General features: G+C 43.5%; 1 protein-coding gene across 1 annotated transcript; it reads left to right on the plus strand.

The window, feature by feature from the left end:
• Positions 1 to 6879: 6879 nt before the first annotated feature.
• LOC138304320 (hemoglobin subunit epsilon-like) lies at positions 6880 to 9896 on the plus strand. Its single transcript, XM_069244275.1, has 3 exons — positions 6880 to 7055; positions 7509 to 7731; positions 9499 to 9896. The coding sequence occupies exons 1-3, from the start codon at positions 6964 to 6966 to the stop codon at positions 9625 to 9627; spliced, it is 444 nt and encodes a 147-aa protein (XP_069100376.1). The 5' UTR covers positions 6880 to 6963; the 3' UTR covers positions 9628 to 9896.
• The last annotated feature ends 11486 nt before the right edge of the window (positions 9897 to 21382 follow it).

Raw genomic sequence — 21382 nt, forward strand, 5'->3', positions numbered from 1 at the left:
TAGGTTAGTTAGGGACAGTTGTGGGTTAGTAGTAGTCAGGTTAGATTAGTGTAGGTTTACCTTTCCCTTAGTTGCCTCTCGTATTACTCTATATAAATAAATATATAGTTAACCCTTTACATGATGCCTTAGGTGCTACTTTATCGTGCCCTTGACATCAGTGTAGCAGAATGTTTTAGTATGACATTTGTGTCCTATGCTTGCCATCCCCAGGAAATTGATGTTTAACATGCCAGCTACCCGTGTGCTAACTTGTTAAGTATCCACCATTTGGGAGACCCACCATTGGTAGTGTGCCTTGGTCACCAAGGTTTTGTGTTGGTATGTATCCTACTTCACAAAGAGTGCTTCCAGACTTGTGATTGCGGGTAAATTGATAGGTCGGACAGCAGTGTGAAGTTCAGGGAGATCTTTGTAGATGAGGAGTTGTTCACACTCTTGTCTTGTTGCTTTCATTGCTGACCTACTTCATGTGTGTACTGATTCTGCATGACTTTCCTTCATGGAAGTATACTCCGTAAGGGTGATTGATGCAGTGTAATTTGTTAATGATTCCTTACATTTTGCAGCATTATTTCTTCTTTAAGTATTGCATGGTGCCTACATTTCTCAGCCACCATTGGTTGTCTAGGATAGCTATAGATGGTGCGTCATTCTGTCCAACACAGCATGATTGTGTGTGGTTACTCCCTTCATCAGTTATTTTCCTCAGTATGGTAAGGCTAGGGTGCAATCATGCCCACTGCACAGATGTTTCAGTATACATGAAATCAGGACAGTAGTATCGATAATCTACATGGTTGCCACACAGCCACTTTGGAGTTAGGTACTGCACAGTTGAAGTGTGAAATGACACAGAGACACAATAGGTGTGCAAGTGCTATTTATTTATAGGTGCTGTAGTGCAAATTGTCCATTCACCATGTTTGCTGAGTCCGTTCTGGTGCATTCTTACATGGTGATCCTACAGAAGGGGTGTGGATGATGCTCCTGACATGCTGGGGTGATGTCACAGACAGTGCAGAGGGACAGGAATTGGCAAATAGTAGGAGAGAGACATTCACTGGCAATGGGGACAAGTCATACAGTGGATTGGCAAACAGTCATTGAGTGTAGTAGTAGTGAGACTGGCATTTTACAAAACGTAGGACCTTGGTCAAAGTAGGCCATGGCGCAGGGACTAGTGCTTCCGGGTACTCTTACGTGTGAATATTATCTGTTCCATGTCTTCCTCTTCTGATGTGTGTGTTGCCTGGTGTGTCCTTGTTGTTGTTGGTTGTGAAGGGGCAACACACACCTCAGTGTTAGAAGACATGGAGGCAGACATCCCGGGGGCAGCTCCCTGTGGAGTTATGAAGGGCAGTACTGCAGCAAGGAGGGCCTGCTGGTTTTTCAGAATGGCAGCCACATCACGATGGTAGGCAGCCAGGTCGGCCCTGAGGGGTTCTATGTTGCATTCGTGCACACGTTGACTAGATTGCAGTTGGAGTTGCTGTGTCAACTGGATGACAGCTGTGCAGATTGCCTTCTGTGTTTTGACAAGTTCCTGCAAGAGGGGTGTTCTGACTTGCATAGCAGCTGCCTGATCATCAGAAGACATCATGCACAAACGCACCCCCTCAAGGCTGGCTGCCATAGTTTGCATCCCCACCCGCACCTCCTTGGCCAGCTCCCGCTGTACCCCAACGACGGTTCGTTCGAAGCTGGTGCCAGTGTCGTCAGAGTCCTCAGCTGTTTTGGAGCTGGCAGGTCTTACAATTGGGGTGGCAGGTGGTTCTCCTGTGTTGGCTGCTTCTTCTGTGCTCCTCCTTGTGACTGAAGGTGGGGTTTGGAGGCTTTCCAGGACCATTTGGATGGTCTCCTGTGGGATGTTTATGGGCTCGTCATCCATGTCATCAGGGAACTCAGGGACAGGCATATCGGCAGGAGATCCATGTTCCTCTGCAATGAAACAGGGTACAATTAGTGTGTCTGTGTTTTGACAATTTTGCACTAAGATACAAGCCTTTGGATGCCTTAAGTTTGGGCTCTGTGTTTGTCTTGGTATCTGATGTCCGTCATAGGGCATTGTTGTAGGCCTATGGCCCACCTGTGTCACATGTATGATGTGGAGCTATCCGACTTGTCTGTCTGATCGCCTCTAGGTGTTGCTTTGTAATTATTTCAGATTAGGCATGTTTTTGTCCTACTCCTCCCTCCGTGTTCAACTTTTCTTATGGAGGGACATTTTGTTGGGTGGGCTCTCATTATCCTACATGTGATTATTGGCTTTCTAGGCAGCAGGATAGCTAATGGTGTGGGGGACTAAGTCTGACACACTTGTAAATAACTCTGTCACCCTGATTCATTATTTTTGCTCTGGCTAACTATCAGTGCCTCTGGTCTCCCACAGCAAAGGAATGTTTAGACATCCGAGCCCATGACATCTTTGGAACTTCTCAGGGAAGTCGTGGTCACTCAGATTCTACACAATTCTCTCTTTTCCAGGATGTTCTCATACACAAATGACAAAGACAGTATTTGTTTAATATGATGTTTCATTATACAGTACAACTGACTTGTAGATATTTAGGTGTGAGCCACAATAACCCAAACAATACAAACTGTTAGACTTGAAATAGTCAGCAGGAGAGTAATACATTAGTACACAGCTATCATGGTGCCTAACAGTTTCTACTCTCCCTCTGCTTGTTCTATTTTTAGCACAGCATGTTAAGCTTGGAGCTTGCCTGTCTGAATCACTGGTGAGACATCATCCCTCATATCAGAGGAATGACCTGTGATCTGGTTGTGCATCAGCAGCAAGGCAGGCAGCATCTAATTTTGGTTCTCAGTTTGGAATCTCCCTCTTGCGTGTCTTGGGACAAGGAAGTGATGTTAAAGTCATATGTCATCGTGATGACAAAGTGTCCCTACGCAGGAATGACAAGTCTTAACCCCTACCACATCTATTGTCAAAGTCCCAGACTGTATCCTTGACTGGGGCACAGAGTGAATATGTTGAGGCAAACTCCAGTGCAGAAGTAGGCAAAACAGTGTGATTAGACAAATTAACAACACCGTAGGACTGGCTACTTGCTAAATTAACTGATAGGAAGGCTAATAAGAAGCATTTAGTGCAAAGTGCTCTGAGGCTCTTAGATGTGAGCAAATGAGTAAAAGTACATTCAGGGTAAGGTGCACAGAGGCCTACAGCCTGAAGCTAATGTGCAAAGTATACGTTACACTTACAACACTACACTTTGACTGACTGTGGGTGTTGTGAATGCCCTGCCAGCACACTTGCCTCTCAGGACCTGCCCCATACACTTTTTATACACATTGCCCAAAATGTACATGTGATGTGGCATATCCTATGCATGTCTATGTTAGGATGTGGTATGGATGTAAACATTGTTGATGTTTGAAGATGATGTCGGGTCATGTGTGTTTAATTGGATTGGCCTGTTTATCGTATGAGGGTTCTATTTGTTTGTCTGACTTTGCAGGTGTGTTTCAGTGACCAGTTGCCTGTGTCCCCTCCTCAATGTTGTTGTCTGTGCAGTATGACATTAGTGATGTAGCCTTGTTAGCCAGGCACGTGAGGGACCCTGACGTGTGCAGCATGTGTGTGTCCTTAGTGCTATGTGGCTCCTATTGCTGTTTACTTTGGATTATGTATGTGTCAGGTATGGACATTCAGCATTTGAGTGTACTGGTGCCTTTGTCTTATTTCTATGAATAGTTGCGGATGTCATCCTCACCCCCTAATTTAGGTATGTATTTTCCATGGGGAGGTTCCTGCCATTTGGTACTATAGCTGCACAGAGATGAGAGGTGTTATTGTCAACTGTTGTGGCAGTTACATTGCAGTTGTTGTTTTGGCTACTGGATTACTGATAGGGACCTAGTTGATGTGGGATAGATTTTGCAAGACAAGTGCCTGGATGTGAGTTTGACTTAGTGGCCTTCCCACCTGTCGCTGCTTTCCCTTGGCTCTATTGTTGTACTTACAGGATGTCCCCATGGGACTGTTGTTGGTGCTATATTTTGTCGTACCCCAGCTTCAGTCAGTGCTGGCCATGCCCCCCTGCCGTGCCCCATTACCCATGCCACTTCATATATGTGCAGACTTACATGCATTGTGTAGTAGGTATTTCCCCCCCTGATACAGTCAACATTATTGCATTATAATTCCCCATGCGACTTACCCTGCATGTGCATTGTCTCGTGGTAGTCTGCGCTGTCCTGTCCTTGAATCCCTGTGACGATCTCCTCCGGGATGACGGCTGCGACCATCTCCTCCATTTGGTCCAGGGCCTCCTGTTGTGCTGGACTCCACCCTCCAGTCTGCATTGCTGCCTTCCTGTTCCTGGCCATTTTCTCTTTTGTCCTACGTTTGCAGTCACGCCAGCGTTTCTTACACTCAGTGACTGTGCGGCGTTCTTCAGCCACACTGTTGATCTTGTCCACTATTTGTTTCCAAATGGCCTCTCTCCTACTGAGTGGCAATTTTGAGGATATGAACAGTTGGTGCTGGTGTTCCGTCACCTCTTTCACCAGGATTTCCTGCTCCTCTTCACTGAAGCGACACTTTCTTTTTTTTCTAAACATGTCCTGGTTCCTGTTTGGATCCTCCTGGCTGGTTCCTGGTCTGCTGTCATCCTCCTGGGGTCTGTAGTGGCATCTGGGATCCATTTTGGCTCTCCTCTGCTGAAGGGCAATTTTCGCGCTAATATCTGACGCAATAGCGTGAAAAAAAACAGCGCTTTCCGGATTGCGCTGTCGTAAATCGACCCACAGTGATGTGCGTCGCCTTTACGTTGGTTTCCTTTACGACGGAACGCCGCTGTGTGCGTCACGGAATAATGACTCCCACCTGTTGGTTGCGCCGCCGTACGTCAAAGTATAAATTTGACGCCCGCAAGGCGCTTCAAAATGGCGTTAGCTGGCGCAAATTTTTTTTACGCTAAACTGCGTTAGCGCAGTTTAGCGTCAAAAAGTATAAATACGGGCCAATTGTATTTTGTAAGTTTGCGCCTTTTTTGCGTCAAAAAATGGCGCAAATGCGGCGCTAGTCTATCTCTCTATGGTAATGCTGGTTACCAGTACACTTCACTTTCCCTGTCAGCGTGTTGGATCACAAGAGCTTATCCCAGAAGGGTCTGTCTCCGGCGGATGCGCTAACAGCTGAAAAGGGGCAAAGCGAAGAGACAAAAGCAACCACAGGACAGGATCCATAACAGGCTTCCATTTTAAGCTCATCTTGATCAGGAGAGTAGCTTGAGGGTGTGTGGGGTGCTACACCCCCCTAATAAATGTATTTTAGGACAAATAGCTGGGTGCAGGTGCTTTCACTCGGGTGTGATGAGGTGTCTGTTGGATTTCACCAGGATTTTTTTAAACACATTGGCCAAACCGGACACACACTGTCTCCCTCTCCCAGTTAGGAAAGACTTAATAAATGTTGGTTATTTCACAAAATAATGCCCTTTCTCTCACTTATTACACCTACCAGTCAGCATTCCGCTCCATGTCCACTACCTCTTAAGCCCCTCTACCCTCTGGTGTGCATTGCTTTTCTGTAATTTATTTTACCATCATGGGCCAGTGTAATTGTCAAGAAATCTGAAGCTAGCACCCCCCAATCTGCAAGATTTCATTGTGCCATTTTTGGTTCCTTTGTAACGCCTGCTCAAAGGAGGAATCAAAAGGACGCACCCATTGAAGTCAATGGGCCTCTTTGCACTTTGCTCCACTTGCGTCAAAATTGTTGACGCTAGTGGAGCAAAGCTCCATAATAGATTTAAAAATGTTGACGCTATTGGCCTAACATGCGCCATGGTGTGCCATGTTGTAAATACTGCACACCCATGGTGTCATTAGGTGGCGAGAAAAAAATCTGGTGCATCAGTACTGATGCGCTAGATTCTTGTAAATCTGGGCCTCTGTGTTTTAAGATACAGCACATTACAGTACCCTGAACAAGAGAAACTGGAATTATGCTGCAACAAAGAATCAAATTATAGTTCAGAATAGACTAAATCATGCAGTAAGAAGAGGCAAATTATGCGGTATAATGCAACACATTCTTTGTCAGTATTATTTAGCTATTTTGTTATTTAAACACATATTAATAGTATTGGCACAAATGTTTCACCTCAGTAATACCAGTTTAACTCCTAAACACAGCAATCAGCAGTCAAAATGTGACCAGGTATAATTTGTAAAGGGTTTACCACTATATAGTATCACGTGTGGAGCTTTGTTTAACTTTTAAATGTTTCAGAGATGCTTTTTGGTTCAAAATCTGCAAATTATGCACCAAATTGTGTATTATGTTCAAGCACACAATGATTCCAATGTCCCTGCATATTCGTAGGGAACTGCGTTATTGATGCCACATTAGTGCACGGCGCAGAATATTCATGGTTTTACTGGATATTTCTAAATCGTCCTTGGATGGATTCCTGTCCTCTGTTTATTCCAGTAGCATATGCGGTTTAGTTTCCGAGCCCAGTACTAGGGCATAACATCAGAAGGATAAATGTGGTTTAAGTTTACAAAGTGTCAATTTACTATACCACAATTAGGAACGCAGAAACACCTCCAGAACGGTATGGGGCTTCACTTTCTAATTGCTGGCCTCTGATTTTGAGGAGTCACCTCTGAACAAGACAGAAGGTTAATTTACCAATGGGGCGTTAGGAGTGGTAAATGAGCTGGGGATTTTCTGTGTGTTGATGATTAAACATACAAACATAAAAAGGTTCAATTTGAAGGAACACATTGGGCAGGGTGTCGGAGTGTGACAGCGCAGATAAGAGGGTCCAGCGTGACTCATCAGAATCAAGTCATGGGTGGGCCTTGGCTGCCGGCCATATAAATCTCTGGGGGTCTCAGAAGTCTTCAGCAGAAGCAGCTTCCAGGAGCAGAATCTGACTCAACAGATCTCCCAGACACCCAACAACACCACAAGCAGAGATGGTTCAGTGGACAGCAGAAGAGAAGGCCGCCATCACCTCTGTGTGGGCGCAGGTGGACGCGGAGGCTAATGGACAAGAAACCCTGGCCAGGTATTTACAACCAATTGCTATCTCACACCATACTCCACCCATTTACTTTCTTCGCTAGGGCTTTCCTTTCACACTATTATATCTATGCCTTTTTGTACACCTTTGTCTTTTTATTAAATCAGTTTGTTTTTCCTTACCTACGATTTTCACCATCAGTGGCGCAGTGTAATGCAGAGGATATTAAGCTAAACACCTTCTATCTCACTGTATATTAGTATTTTGAGAGCCTCAGCTCTCTGACAGTGGAAGGCTCTTCTCTACACAGGCTGATGAAGCTCTGGCCACTGGGTGGCGCAGTCCCGTTTGATTTACTCCAGTTTAGTTCATTATTCTCTGTTCAGTTTGATGTTAGACAATGATTTCTGATCGTGTATTTTTCCAGTCAGGCATAATCAATACAAACAAATGTATTTAGATACGGTCTATTACCCTATTCTTGCCCTGCTCTCTTAGGGTGCTGGTCGTCTTCCCCTGGACCCAGAGGTACTTCAGCAGCTTCGGGGCGCTCTCCAGCGTGGCCGCCATTTCTGGGAACGCCAAGGTCCGCGCCCACGGCCAGAAGGTCCTGTCCGCCCTGGGAGCGGCTGTCAAAGACCTCAACAACGTCAAGAGCACGTTGGCCAAGCTGAGCGAGCTGCACGCGGACAAACTGCACGTGGATCCCCAGAACTTCCAGGTGAGAGGGAAACCCATGGTCACGTCACTTCTGGGGCCGGGGTGGTGGGGCTCCCAGGACTGAACTCGGAGATATGGAGGGGCGGACAGTGACAGACTCCAAAGGACTGGCTCAGGGACAGAGAGAACACCTCTCAGGATCTGACCCTGAGGACAACGATGCGACCTACCATTACAACTGACTGCCGGATGAAAGAGAGTTTACCCCTCAGGGGCCTGATCTAAGGGTGAGAACATCAAGGCACATTTGCTCTTTCTTCATACCACATAAAAATTAGAGGCATTCTTCCCTTTAAGTGCTATCTCCGGGGCCAAGGCAACTTTAGTGACGAATGGTTTGAAGTCTGACCATCCGTTTAAAGTATTCTGACACAACCAGCATGCAGCCACGCAGCGCGTGGAGTGAGGTCACCCTCGAGATTTTAGGGGTGCTTGGCTAATGAGGAGCCATTCCCATCAATGACGGTTTCTGCACTGCCGGTTGGGGCCGATGTGTGCCCACTAACGATGTGTGCTGATAGTGGGCAAGAGGTTTGGCTGTGATCACGTCATCTCACAATGACGTGCCCTAGCGCTTGCAGCTCTTCTCTTTCAACCGTGGGCGCTAGTTACATTGGTTCTTTTTTAATTGTACTTTCTGCTCTGTGGCAATCACCTGCAGAGGACAAGATGGCTGAATGAAGCAGCATGAAGAATGAGTGCATCATTCACATTACTCTCGATATGAGTTACCTACCTTTGGACTCTCGAATATATAGTCACCACGTTTGGGTTTAATGTTTAACTGTATTAGGGTACGTTATCCCACAAATGATTTGTAACAGCAAAGATGAAGGAATGAAGTGTGTTTCATATTGTATTGCGAATGCAGTTATATAATACTTCTCCCGACTAAGTAACGAAGCGTTTTACGCCGGGTAACACGCAGCTCCAAAACCCAAGATTAGTGTTTAGTCCAGTGTTAAGATTTATTATTGGTTATAGGGATTGGTCTAATGTGCTCATGAAAACCATTCCAAGCATTGACTCCAGCTTCTTTGTGATAGATTAAATTAATAAGGGCAGCGTTTAACGGTTATAGTTATATTAGATGTCTAAATAATGAAAAATGAGAATGAGAGAGAGCACCTCTCTTAGAGGACAGAAACAGCACCAGAGGCTAAGGAGATAGAGTGATGAGCGTAGGACAACGAAAGGCTGAAAAAATGGACTACAAGGAAGAAGAGGTACAGAGAGGTGGTGAGAGTGAAGAAAAGAGAGGAGACAAAAACAGAGACAGAGAAATGGGAAAAATTGGAAATAATAGAGAAACAGAGAGGAGAGAGCAAGCCTGATCTATGGAGTGTCCTTAGGAAGAAAGTGTCTGTGACGAGAGGTGTAAAAAAAGAGACAGAAATGGAAGTGGGTAGGCTTGGGTAGCAGAAAGGAAAGGAGTTTTTGCAGGAACAGAGGAAGAGAGGTGGTGGTGAATATGCGAGAAATAGGAAGGGAGGGCCAGTGAAGTGAGTACGAGAAGGAGACAGGTAAAGAAACTGGAAACAAAGACGGGGGCAAAATTAGAGTCCAAGAGAGATGGGGCATATCCGTCAGGGTGGAGAGGGAGTCTCGTGTTTCCCTTTAGGTTCTTGGGCTAGGCACACGGCTTTCAATGCTGCTCAGCCTATCTCATTCTAAAAGCAGGGAGCATTATCACATCGGTACTGGCTTTGTGGGTTTCTCTGCCTGTGACAACTCACTGACTAACAGCTTCTTTTATTTCCCTCCTCAGCTCCTTGGAAACTGCCTGGTGATCGTCTTGGCGCGCAAACTGGGAGCCGCCTTCACCCCTGAGGTGCACGCGGCCTGGGAGAAGTTCCTGGCAGTGTCCTGCGCTGCTCTGTCCAAGCACTACCACTAGAAGGCGCCCTCTACATAGACTGTCTTCAGGCATGGGTGTGTCGCGACGGTCCCTGTATGTCTGTCATTGGCAGCACATGCACATGGAATGCCGTTCGTGGCGGTCCTTGGATGGTGGTCGGTGGCAGGAGGTCTGCGGAGAGCATACTCTGGACTCCAAACTGTGTATGGGAGGGTTTCGATACCTGTCTGCAAAGACCAGTAGCAGAGCTTTTATCGGGAATTAGGAGCCCATGTTGTGACATTAATAAAGAGTTTGCCCCTATGTAACTCGTGTTCCGTTTCTTTGCTCGTGCGCTGATGCCAGGGATTTACATTGCCAAGCACTGTATCACATGTAATACCCACTACAGGAAAAAAGTTGTTTAGTTATTGCAGAAGCCAGGGAAATTATTACCATAACCAAGAAACCTATTCAAAGAGTCCCTCTCAATCCTGGCCACCTTGCACTCTGGACAGATGTAAATGGCGATTTTTCTGCGCCCGAGATTTTTCTCTTCTGATTGACACAGAGATCTGCCAGTCAACTGTGCTTGTGGCTGGATTGGCCAGAATGATTCCATCATAAAACAGGTGAGCTGCAATCAGTCTAATCTGCGCAACATAATTAAGACAAATGAACCAATTTTTTTTTTTAGAAAAACGTAGATTCGAATTGTAATGCAAATCATGTGATACCAATTTAAACGTCAACGTTATGAAAAACCTAGAAATGGGTTAGAATGAATCTCGCAGATCAGGAAATAAAACTCAACCACAGTAATATCGTATTCCCATTTCGACACCATTATTATCTTCCCGTGTTCCAAAACTGCCATGAGGAAGTCCCCTTTTGGGTCCACCCTCCTTCCCGGGCTTCCCTAAAGCCGCGATGCTCTGGTGGAAAAAAGGAAAGCAAATTATCAATTAATTGTTGTTAGCTCGCAATCCGCATATGCCCGCCTGTGTGTATTTAGTCGCGTCATACAAACCTACCAAATTCATCACGTGACCAAAGGAACAAAAAAGTACCAAAACCTCTGAAAAATGACTGTAAAAAACCTCAAGGTAACCCATGTAGGCGATGCCGTCCCTGCCACATTTCACGTTTACCTTCATATAACATTCCAATAGAATATCTATTTTTATCAGATGTTTGTCTGCTGTGCATCGTTAAAATGTGCCACATAATTTCCTTTTTCTTGCCCCATAATTTAGTTATGCATGCCACATAATTTGCGTCTCTCGTGCCGCATAATTCCAGTGGTCCGCTATGTAGTGTGCACTGTGCACTGAGTTGACTAAGGCATCTGGGTGAGTCCAGGTTGTGGGTGGGTGCCCATAACAAGGCACAGTTTTAAGTTGAAGGCTTTGCACGTTTGTCACAGTGAGTCCTAAAGGTATTCAGGCCCATATTTATACCTTTTTAGCGCCGCATTTGCGTCATTTTTTACGTTAAAAGCGGCGCAAAGTTATAAAATGTTATATTTTGGGTTTGTGCCTCTTTTGCGTCAAAAAATGACGCAAAGGCGGCGCTCAAAAAGTATAAATCCGGCCCTACATGTCCATCCAAGCCTGATCCTCTCTGCAGAGCACGTAGAGTGATGGTCAAATGGTAAAAATCATTTTAGTGAAAGTGCGGGAGAGGGTGCACACAGCTGTTGTAACATATCAGCAGCAAAGGAAAAGAAAATGCGTTGCTCACGGGTGAGGAAAGAGAGTGGATGTGTGTGTGTGTGAGAGGGAGTGGAGACGGTGAGGTGACGCACTGGAGTACATGAACGGAACTGTGAAAAGATTGATGTAAAGGAAGGAGATGATACGATAATTAAATGGAGGATTTCATAAGGATGTAGGGAGAAAAAGGATGTAAGGGCCTGATTTATAACTTTTTGAGCGCTGCATGTGCGTCATTTTTTTGACGCAAAAGCTGCGCAAACACAAAATATGAGGCCCATATTTCTACTTTTTTTTTAATAGCCGCATTTGCGTCGTTTTTTGACGCAAAAGCGGCGCAAGCTTGCAAAATACAATTGTATTTTGTAAGTTTGTGCCGCTTTTAACGTCAAAAAAAGACTCAAATGCGTCGCTAAAAAGTATAAATATGGGTCCAAGTGTCTAACAGAATGAGGCACTGAAGAGAAAAGTGATAAGAAAACGGGAGTTATTGAGTCACTGTGAAAACCGTTGTTGGTTCCACAGACTTTTATACTATTTATCACAGGCTCATAATTGCAGAAATGAAATATTTCCAAATCTAATTACGCATAACAAACCATCGTTGTTACTTATGTATCTGATACTGTTAATAATCATGGCAAAAGTCAATAGCTCTGGCTTGTTTTAGGCGCACACTTTAGGCGGCAAGTCAGAATGCAGCTCGCAGAGAGACCTCGAAGCACTGGTCAGGTCGCACTCTGTGTGATCCACTGGAGTTCACGTCTTTTAAGCCACATGCCTGATTCCCGAAGCCATGTCACTTGGCAAGGATTCCTAGTTATGCTCCTTCGGTTCCTTTCCTTTTAGGGACCCCCACCTATTGACCCTCTTTAAAGGACCCCCCTCACCCCTACAGTGTGCAGGACTTCAAATGACAACTGAGACTGAATGAGCAAGACCTACTTTAGGCCCAGGCCAGAACCAGTGCACGCTGGACCTTGCGGCCCTCTCCACACTGGGTAGCGACTCCGCAATTCAAACATCCTGGAGGCCCCCCTGATTTACTTTCCTTCCGGGGGCCGCCTACCCTAATCACTTTTACCCACTACTCACGAAAAGGTTTCTCACGACAGAAAAGCCTAAACGCTGTTCATTCTCTTTACTGTATGGATAGGACACATTACTGCTCTTGTCTGGTCTTGCAAATATTCACCGAGCTTTGCTTATGTTGATGTAAACATATGTTTCTTTCAGACCATAAAGTCAACAATGGGATTGCGAGGGATGAGGCTGAGGTATGCAAAGGAATTTAATGCAAAAATTACACATAATTTCATTGGGCACATCTAGAACGCGCTCTACGTGACTGTCTTGATATTCGCAAGGGCGAGTTGTTGCAATGAATAGGTAAAGTAAATAGGTAAAGTGCTTAATTTGTAACAATATGAGTGCAGTGGTCCAAAGACTTTCCTATGAGCCTGCTGAGAGTGCAAAAGAATGCTAGGGTTGCTGAACACCCAGGCTCTCTAATCTTCATTCCTCTCATGCGTCTGTATTACCCCACCATACACACTCCATCTCTTGATCTCACTCTTGCCTCTTCTTTTCATCCCCACTTTCTCTCTGTGGCATTATTTTCCAATGTTTATTTCCTCATTCTTTCTCCATTATCTGTCTTTCTCTCTCTTTCTCTTGCCAAATTTTGGAAATGGAAAAAAAGACCTGGTTCCCAAAAATGAGCGCCTGTGCCTTACACTTGCAACATCTGAACAAACGAAGCACTAAGTGAAGGGGATTGCAAAAGGAGTGTAAACCTGCAGGCTGTTTCACCATGATGTGTTGGCTGCTCAGTTCCAACTTTTTTGTCTAGTTTATTAGACTATGCTCCATTTGGATCACTGTTTCTTCACATTACTTCTACCACTGAGATTCTCCTCCCTCCCGAGATGGCTGTAAACTTGATTCCCAGTTGCTTTTGAGCACTACAAAATGTTGACCACTTCTACCTAAGGACACTTCTCCATTACAAGTTGTGTTTATTGGGATAATGCACTGCACAAAGCACAAGGCAGCCCCACCAGGTAAGCGGTGTTGTAACCTGCTTCCTCCTATTCCTTATAATGAGGTAAATCATCCCGACACAAAAATAGGGATTAATGGATACAAAGAACCCCCCCCCCCCCTTCTATCCACTGGCTGCTCAAATGTTCATATCTATCACATCAGCAGTGACCTAAAAAAACATCATTTTGTTGCGGCCTCATCTGAAGATGAACGTGACTTTGAAAAACACATCTTTTCATGTATTTGGAATTACAGCTGCAAAGAAAGCAAGCAATATTTAAAATAAATATGTTCCTTTTTCTCTTTTGTCTGTGATCTGATTTTTGTATTTAAGTAAATTCATTAAAACTTAATAACATTTAAAAATGCAGATGTTTATTACTTATCTTCCTAAATTACTCTCACGAGAAAGAGAATTTCTTTTTTACTCCTGAGAAATCATTTTACCCCCAACTTCCAAAAGTAAGGGGCAAGACCTCCCATTTCAGAACCTCATAATGCAGCATTTGCTGATTTTAGGAATTTAATATAATTCATTTGTAAAGAAGCAAATATCAAGTCCATGTATAAATGCATAAGACTGAGATCTGCTAGACCAACGATGATTAACATTCAGTTGGGGGGTGTAATCAAGACAGCTACACTATTCTGAGCTCCGCAATCCACTCGGAGTAAAAACATCTTCCCCAGCAGTGTTCCGTGGATCCGTCCCCTGTATGGGTAGCCTGCAGCCCCCCGCTATCAGCTATCCTGCTTCGGGCTCCCAAATGTCTTCTGCTGTTGTTATAATAGGGGCTCTGATTGCCACACGCGAGTAGGCCTCAGAGGCCTCATCATGAGGTGGTGGACCTAGCTAGGCATAAGCTTCATCTGCTCCCAGATCTCTCCTCTGGGTCTCTGGTGACGTACCTACACCGCTGAGGTAGACAACTGCGTAAATGAGAGGAGAGGTGAGAGACCAAGCCGTCAATGGCAGGTGTCCAGGGCCTGTCCCTCTACCTGATGCTTCAGGATAACATTTGGATCATCAATAAGCCAGTACATTTTATACATTACTGCCCTGCGAATGGGTAGTATAGTTTGATGCCTTTGTCTCAAAGTGAGAGGCACTTTCTGAATTGAGACTGTCACCAGCTTGTTGGGCCTTGGTGGTACTGCCTGAGCTGTCTCAGTAGCCTTGCTTTGTGATTTCCCCTGAGGGGCTGCGTTGTTGAGACCCTCTAAGTCCTAATTGTGTCTCATAGTGGTGGAAAGAGGCAGACCTGTGCTCTCCTCCTGGGCATGTGGTGAGGGCACTGCCGGGGAAATGCAATGCAGACTCAATCGAGAATATGCACAAAAACCTCTTTGGACCACCTTATTTGTGATACTACCTGGATGCCTAGGTGAGGAGGTCTATAGCTATATTCTTGGGACTCTGAGTGGCCTCCACACTACACCGATTGTGATGAGGGGCAAGGCCAAGCCGAAGAAGCAGAACAGGCTCAAGTTCGAAAGTCGCACGGCCGGTGGGCACTCATCTGCTGTTGGGGGGCTAAGGTATAGGCACTAGGGGAGATGACCCTGGCCCTGCGGCCTCCACTGAGGCTCAGCTGCTTGGTCTTAAAGCAGGTATGGCTTCCATAGTTTATGGAGTATAGTGATGATCAGCGCCTCCCTCATCATAGGAGGTAACAATCTTTATGGTAAAGCCTCCTCATCCACTTGTAGGAGGTAGGGAGCTAGTAAATGCTTAAAGATTTTGTAGAAGTCGGACATGAACCCATCTGACCCTGGCGCTTTACTCCCAGACATACTGTTGATAGGCAGGAGGATCTCATCTAATGGAAGGGGTTCATTTAGGAACAACAAATCCGCTCTTTCCCTTGAACAGTTGCCCAATTAGATTATCACTTAATTGTAATATTTAAATTAGTAGAAAAACAAAGTAATAGAATCCCATTTATGGGAATGCTGATATAGGAAAAGTCATTTAGCGGAAAACAAACTAATAGAAATACAATTTGGCTTACAATGATAGAAATAAATACAAACACAATTACAAAATTATATTGATTTGTGAAAATAAAAATGTCGAAAAAAAAACGAATCAGGCCACCATAGTAAATTTTGATTAGCAAACACAGTTAGAAAATCAAAGAAGAAAATAGGTAAGGAGATGAAGTTGAAAAACGGGGTAAGGATAGAGCTAAGAGGGTGAATGAACGTACAGGTCAAAAAATGGGAAAAAGGCAGAGCTTGCAGATGGTGAAATAAATTACATTTAAAAATGGGTGATGGGGGAGGATGTTGGGATATGGCTCCATAAAGACAAGGGAGTCAAGCGTAAAGAAGAGTAGGGAGGGATAAGGAATGTGGGAGGGAAAACAAGTAGAAAACAGACAGAGGGTTCAGAGATATAATTTAAAAACAGGCAAAAGAAACATTACCTACTGAAAAAGGTGGATGTCGGGGGATGAAAAAAGAGCTTTGCAAACATTGTAGAAAACCAACAGAGAACCCATCTTCAAGATGAATACCATTTACACTTTAAAAAAACATGCAAATGGCAACTTAAAAAAAGGGACTAGAAGGAACCGATACTCTTTAAATTAGTTCTAATATTAAGTGGTAAATGGCATTTATCCTTAACATTTTGATTTAACAGTTTAGGTGAAATAGTTTCTCACAATTAACTTTTTAAGAAATGTTTAATTAAACATATAAATATGAAAATACATTTCTAATGTGTAAAGAGAAGCGATAAATATATATGATATGAATAAATTATTGAATAACTTAACAAATCAGAGTGAAATAGTGAAATATAGTTGATGAATAAATATGGCAATGTAAGGTTATTTTACCCATTTTTATGAAAGGATGGCAAGAAAAGGAAAGAAAGGAAGGAAAGAAAAGAAAGAAGTTCTTATAAGATATAAGTTTACAAAATACCTATATTTTCAATGAATAATAAGCAAAATAAACAGCATATAAAGATGCAATTAGACAATGAATTAATAAAATTAAATGTATAATACATTATGTATAAATAAGGGGGAGAAAAATAAATTTCCTTTGCAATGCGTGGCAAACAACACTGAGTGGCTTCCATAATTGATGACGTTTTATGAAGAGTTGCATATATTCCAATTTGTAGTTATCCAATCTGTGATGGTAACAAACAAGCTCCATCACTGTGATAGGATGAGTTTATCTGGAAACTTCCAATTAGATGTAAGAATAATGATTGCTGTAGCAATCAAAAGATCTACCACTTTACCAAGCAAAGTTTCCTAATTTTATGTAAGCTGCCTAGAAACAGGAGATCTTACCAGAGGGTGGAGTAATGTTTGCTATTCGTTTCCATATGAAGGTCCAGTAGGAGAAAAAAACTGTCAGGTAAAGAACACGTGAAACTGTGTCCCCTGTTGGTGTGACATCGCCAGTAAGTGTCATTAGGTGTAAGTTTGAGTTTAAACAAGTGAAAAGGAGTATAAGAAATGTGATTATAAAAGAAAAACAGGGTTTGAGTGAGACTGGCTGTGCGAGCAATGGAATGTATTTTAGCCCAGAGTTTAACCCATAACATAATTGGCAGTACGACACCAATATCTGACCCCCACACTGTTTCTGTTTGTGTTTTGGCTATAGGCCTCATTACGACCAATTACCAAAGCCAAACCGTCGAGCTTCCACCTGTCCTACCACATTACCTCGTTCCGCCTGGCTGGAGGTGAACACCTCCAGTCGGCGGAAGGCGTGATACCTCTAGTGGTATCACGAGGAAGGAGACCACCAGCATTTTTCTGCCAGTCGCACCACCAGAAAAAGCTGGCGGTCTTGCACCCTGGAGACAGGAATAGGCATTCCTGTCGCCAGGATACCCTCACACACACACGTCCACATACCCGCACACATGCCCTCACAAACTCCCACACACAAACACCCCCCACTCACCCACGCATGTGCGTAATACCCCCGTTCACACTAACATACATAGATAAACACTGCACTTCTGCACGCATTCACTCCTCCCTCCCCGCACATACATACATTCACACCCCCCTCCCCAGCACACACATACATTCACTCTCCCCTTCCCGAGTGCATACATACATTCACACCCCTGCACCACATACATACATTCACCCGCTCTCCCCTGCACCGCATACATGCACTCACCCATTCTCCCCATTCACTCACATGAACACGCACCCTCCTCCCCTTCCTCTTACACAGACACATGCACATGCATACACCTCCACTTACACAAACAAATGCACACGCATTCACAAACTCACCCCTTCCACCCTCTCAATCGCACTCACGCACTCAATCACTCACACAGGCACAGACGCACCCACAAACACCCCCCACCTCCCCATCCACAAACACTCACTCAGACCCCACCCCATCCACAATCACTCACACACGCACACACGTACCCACAAACACCTCCTACCACCTGCATTCACAACATTCACACATTTACTCACACACGGAGACACGCACACACACACTTATCCCCTCCCCTGTTGGACGATCCACTTACCTCATCCAGTGAGGAGGTCATCGGGGAGGGTTCCTGGCACTTCCACCACCAGAAACGCCTCGCCCACTGGACACCACCACACCTTATTACGGGTTGTAATACGGTGTGCTGTCTCTTTTTGGGATGGCGGTACCGGTGGCGGTACCACCTCTGCACCACTGACTACCAGCATTACCGGTCTCGGAATTCCACTTAATTTTGAAAAAAAAATCGAAATCAGTTGTAATAGGACAGTCTTAAGACCTTAAGCACTGGTGGTCTTTCGGCACCGGCGGCTTCTGTGGTCTTTGAAAAAGACTGCCGAAGTTGTGATGAGGGCCTGTGTCTGGAAGAGTACTTTCAAAAGCATGTATATAGAAGCAGCTTTGAGATGACTGCAAGTTACAGTTGAGTGAGGTGTGAGATTATGTTGTGGTGTGTAAAAAGAAAAATGGTTTGTTAAGACTTCCTGAATCAATATACGAGGACTTGATATTGGGTTGCATATGAGGCAGAAGGTCATATGTAGATGAGAGTTCATCAAAAGGAATGAAAGTATCTAAATGGTATAATTGAGAAACAAGCAAAACACTTTTATTCATCCAAGCCTTCTGACATAGAGGTTTTACCCTTTTCTTAATTAATTTATTATGCCAAATAGGCCTGTTATGGAAGAGATTCATAGGAGTGAGGCGTGAGGTATGATTTGGTCTTAGTATCGTACAGCCATGATATACAGTGCTAGCTAGCCAAAATTGTGGCAGATTGGACATAAAAAGAATATGTTTGTGTACAAAGGGTGAAAGAAGAGATTTTACCAGAGAGACCCATAGTTTCTGAGGTAAATTAAGAGATGATGATATGTATGGCTGTATTTGCTTGATACTGAGGGGAATATCTAAGAGCCCCTAGTGCCATTCCAACACTACAGCAACATCATTTTTTTTATGCTAATGTGCTGTTGGATGGCCAAAAATGCTGCGCCATATTTAGAATTTGGCGCAATGTATGCATTGCGCCACTTTGTAACCCTTTGTGCTACAGTATTCATGCACCAGGCATAATGTATGCAAAGGGGGCGTTCCCCCTTTAGGAGGACTAAAAATATGGCACAAGAAAATCTAAGAGATTTCCTTTTGCCATTTATTTCGGCACTTTTAATACCTGCTCAGAGCAGACGTTAAAAGGAGGGTTCTATTGGTTACAATGGGCCTCTGGGTGCTTTGCAGGATTAGCATCAGAATTTTTGACGCTAATCCTGTAAAGTGCAAGACTAGCAAAAAAAATTCTGACACTAGTCCCCTAACTATCGCCATATTAAATATGGCGCATACATGGTGGCGTTAGAGGGGTGCTAGGGGGCGCAAGAAAAGTGGTGCTGCACTGTGTGCAGCGCCATGTTCTTAAATATGCCCCTGAATGCCTTAAGGTAATTAAGAAAATCTGAAAAATTACCTCTACCAAAGATTTAGGAAGTTTTAATTTGGAGAGAGACATTTAAAAAGGTTTACCTTGCCACAGAAATGTGGACAAAATCTTGTCTAATAAGCCAAAGAAAGACTTGGGTAACCTAATAGGGAGCATCATAAGATAGAAGTTTACAATTGGGAGAAGCATCATTTTAATGGTATCAAGACGGCCCCACCAGGAAAGATACAAAGGTGTCCATTTCTGTTACAAAGACATGAGCTTTTAGATATAGCATCTAAATTAGCCTTTAGTGTGTTTCAAAGAGTACTTCAGTACCATATACCTAAACATTTGATTTTAGAAGAGTTCCAGGGTAGGCCTCCATCAAGAAAAACATCCCTGGAGCAGTAGAGGTTTAGGGTTAAACTTCTGATTTGTCTACATTAAGTGTGTATGCTCAAATATCCGAGTACTGAAAAAAGGCCTGAAGTGAACGATCTGGATGTGACATGAATTGTAGGATATGGTCAGCGTATGCTGTGAACTTGATGTGAGCATTATTAATCTGAAAACCAGTGAATTCCTCCAAAGTCCTTAATTGGCGGAGAAAAGGTTCACAAGCAAAGACAAAAAGTAGGGGAGTTAATGGGCATCCCTGCCGAGTTCCCTTATTAAGATGAAAGAAAGGGGATCTAATATAATTTGTTATTACAGAGGAGCAGGGGGAGGATTATAGTAATTATATAAGTTGCCGAAAGATGGGACCAAGACCATGCCATGGCAAAGCTTTTGATAAAAACAATTAACTCTATCACATGCTTTCCCTGGATCTAATGATAAGGCTGTCAATGGGATCTTAATTTTAGAAACCTGATTAATGATATTAGGAATTGTACAGGAGTTATCTGTAATGTTCCTGTTAGGAATAAATCCAGACTGATGAGCATCTACTAAGTCAGACATATGGGGAGAAGTTGAAGGGGCAATACTTTAGCATATATTTTACAATCTCTGTTAATTATAGATGTGGGTCTATAATTTTGCATTGAGTAAAATCACTGTCTTTTTTTTCAAATTAAACATATCATAGCTTCTGTAAAAGATCCAGAAGCAGAATTTGAAGATCTGAAGTGACTAAGAAGTGTAAATAGTTTGGGAAAAAAAAGCTCAGCAAATTGGATATAGAATTCGACTGTGAAGCCATTGGGCCTGGTGCTTTGCCCCTACGGAGAGCATTTACAGCTGTGAAGAGTTCTGCCATTTGGAGTGGTTGTTCTAATGATGAAAGATCAGCTGTTGGCAATTTTCTAGCATTGAGGTGGAAGAAATAATTATTAAGAGACACTTCTGAAGGAATGTGTTGTGGAGTATATAATTCCTTGTAATAGGAAGCAAAACACGTTATAATATCTGAATTCCTTAAGTGTTTTACACCTTGATTTTCTATGATGGATTATTTTCTGAGTATAGTAATTATGTTCAAGGCGATTGATGTGTGAAAGAATGTCAGGAAATTGATTTCTTTTTAAAACATAGAACTTCACTTAAAAAAACAAAGGTTACAGAAACGCTATAGTTAGGCTCACATTTTAAATGTACAAAACCATAGAAATTCACCTGTTATAGTTAGAGTTATCTCGAGTAACTATAACTCATGCCGCTGCCATGCACAGTTTTTTCATCAAAAATGTTACTGCAAATATTACACTGATATTATCAATGAAGTTATCAAAGTTGTCATGAGTGCCATAATTTGTGGGGTAATTAGCAGTGCGTGGTGAGGGAGTGAGTTATAGTTACCTTAGGGAACGAGTTATAGCTAGTTGAGATAACTCTAACAGGTGAATTTCTATGGTTTTGTTTGTTTAAAATGTGACAATATCACAAAATAAAATGATGGACGGAGTGTTGAAACTTTTCAAACACACACCCCCAGTGACAGATCTGGGTTTAATCTATCGTTATTTTGCTTGCCACGTTACGCCAGTTTGGACCCAGCTATATGCAAATCATTCTTGACCTTGCTCCCAATAGGAGCAGTCCTGCCCGAACTGCCAAGCTAGGTCCTCCTTGACCAAGATTTAAGCATCCTGGGAACGGTTTCATGGTATCACCCTTCATCAGCCAGGCT

The sequence above is a fragment of the Pleurodeles waltl genome, chromosome 7 (assembly GCF_031143425.1).
Source record: "Pleurodeles waltl isolate 20211129_DDA chromosome 7, aPleWal1.hap1.20221129, whole genome shotgun sequence".
NCBI classification, from domain to species: Eukaryota; Metazoa; Chordata; class Amphibia; order Caudata; family Salamandridae; genus Pleurodeles; species Pleurodeles waltl.